The sequence below is a fragment of the Sphaeroforma arctica genome (genome assembly GCF_001186125.1).
Source record: "Sphaeroforma arctica JP610 unplaced genomic scaffold supercont1.8323, whole genome shotgun sequence".
Classification (NCBI taxonomy): domain Eukaryota; class Ichthyosporea; order Ichthyophonida; genus Sphaeroforma; species Sphaeroforma arctica.
The window spans coordinates 1-1,251 of record NW_014032235.1 but is presented as its reverse complement, the minus strand read 5'-3'; the positions used below and the strand labels follow the sequence as shown (position 1 = coordinate 1,251).

The following is a 1,251-nucleotide window of genomic DNA, read 5'->3' as shown; positions in this document are numbered from 1 at the left end:
CCATAGTAATATATATATATATATATATATATATATACCAGATTCTTGAACATACCGCGGTGTGATTCCATACAACATCGGTGAGTGACAAGAGCCCATAATCCTTCTCAATTGTGGTGAGAATATCTGTCACCTCCTTCTCTCCCTTAGCGCCCTCAGAGAAGAGATCGGGGTTCAACGCCAATTGGTCCGCCACGGAATAGGACGACTTTGACTGTCCCAGGTGCTGTGTATTGACGCATAAATATAGGGTTTCATGTAAGTATATACAGATGTATAGCAAGATATTTACAGGTTCTTTTGCGTGCAAAATCAATTAGCTTTAGTTGCATGGGCTTGCACGATCGATCAGATGTGGTCCTATAGACATGACTCGCGACAGCTGCTGAGAGGGCCAAACAAACTGATCTGTAGTGTCACTAGCTGGGTCTCCACAAATATGCGGGGAAACACTGTATATTGCTCTTCGCTAGATTATACATGCGTGCACTTATCAAGGCAATGTATATGCAGTCAGCTAGATCCAACTTGGTGTGCACGTGGGTAATCGCACCTGAAAATAGATCAATCTTGTCCAGCCTGCATCAAGGACGGCACCAGGATGGGAAGTAGGCGTTCAAGCAGTATACTTCAACGTAAAATTATACTATTCAATTTTCATATTGGTTTCGGCTTAAGTGCTTAAGAGTACTGACACCAACACGCACATGACACATTCGTGTTCATACATTGAGATACTACTGCGCAAAACAGCCAGCTATCAAGTGCAGGCGGACTATGAACCACTTCTCAGACGCGCATGCGAGTGCGTTTACAGCTGAGTGAACGAGCAAGTGATTTACATGCACAGACACTCAACATCTGTTCGGCATATAAGGGTATGAACCACACCAAACAAATCAGAATGGTGAAGACTTGCTCACAGTAGGAGCGTACATATACTTACCTGCAAAGGAGTGAAGTGGATGAAGTTAAATCCGCTCTCGGATGATGCCTTCAGTCGATTCTCCCACTCAGAAACATGTCCCAGACATTTCGTGATGTATGTTTGGGCGGCAACAGAGTCCATTCTCAGCGGAGTATTATTAACTGTTTCATATTAATAGGTCCAATTTACTGCTTTAGACTTCCTAGGATCAGGGGATACTATTATAACATACTAGCTTTTAAAATTTGAAAGAAGCGCTCATGTGACAATTCTCACAGACCATGTACTAACAGATCCGTAAAGAGTCTGCGTTCATATATATA

The 1,251-nt window shown here is 42.7% G+C and overlaps 1 protein-coding gene across 1 annotated transcript; it reads right to left on the bottom strand.

Annotated features, from left to right (window-relative positions):
* Positions 1-55: 55 nt before the first annotated feature.
* On the bottom strand, positions 56-1,089 carry SARC_16539 (hypothetical protein; the record flags this gene model as incomplete). The annotated part of the gene is made up of 2 exons (XM_014289357.1): positions 947-1,089; positions 56-226 (listed from the first exon to the last, which is right to left on the bottom strand). Coding segments are annotated over exons 1-2 (294 nt in total), but the record flags the coding sequence as incomplete, so codon positions are not given.
* Positions 1,090-1,251: the final 162 nt, after the last annotated feature.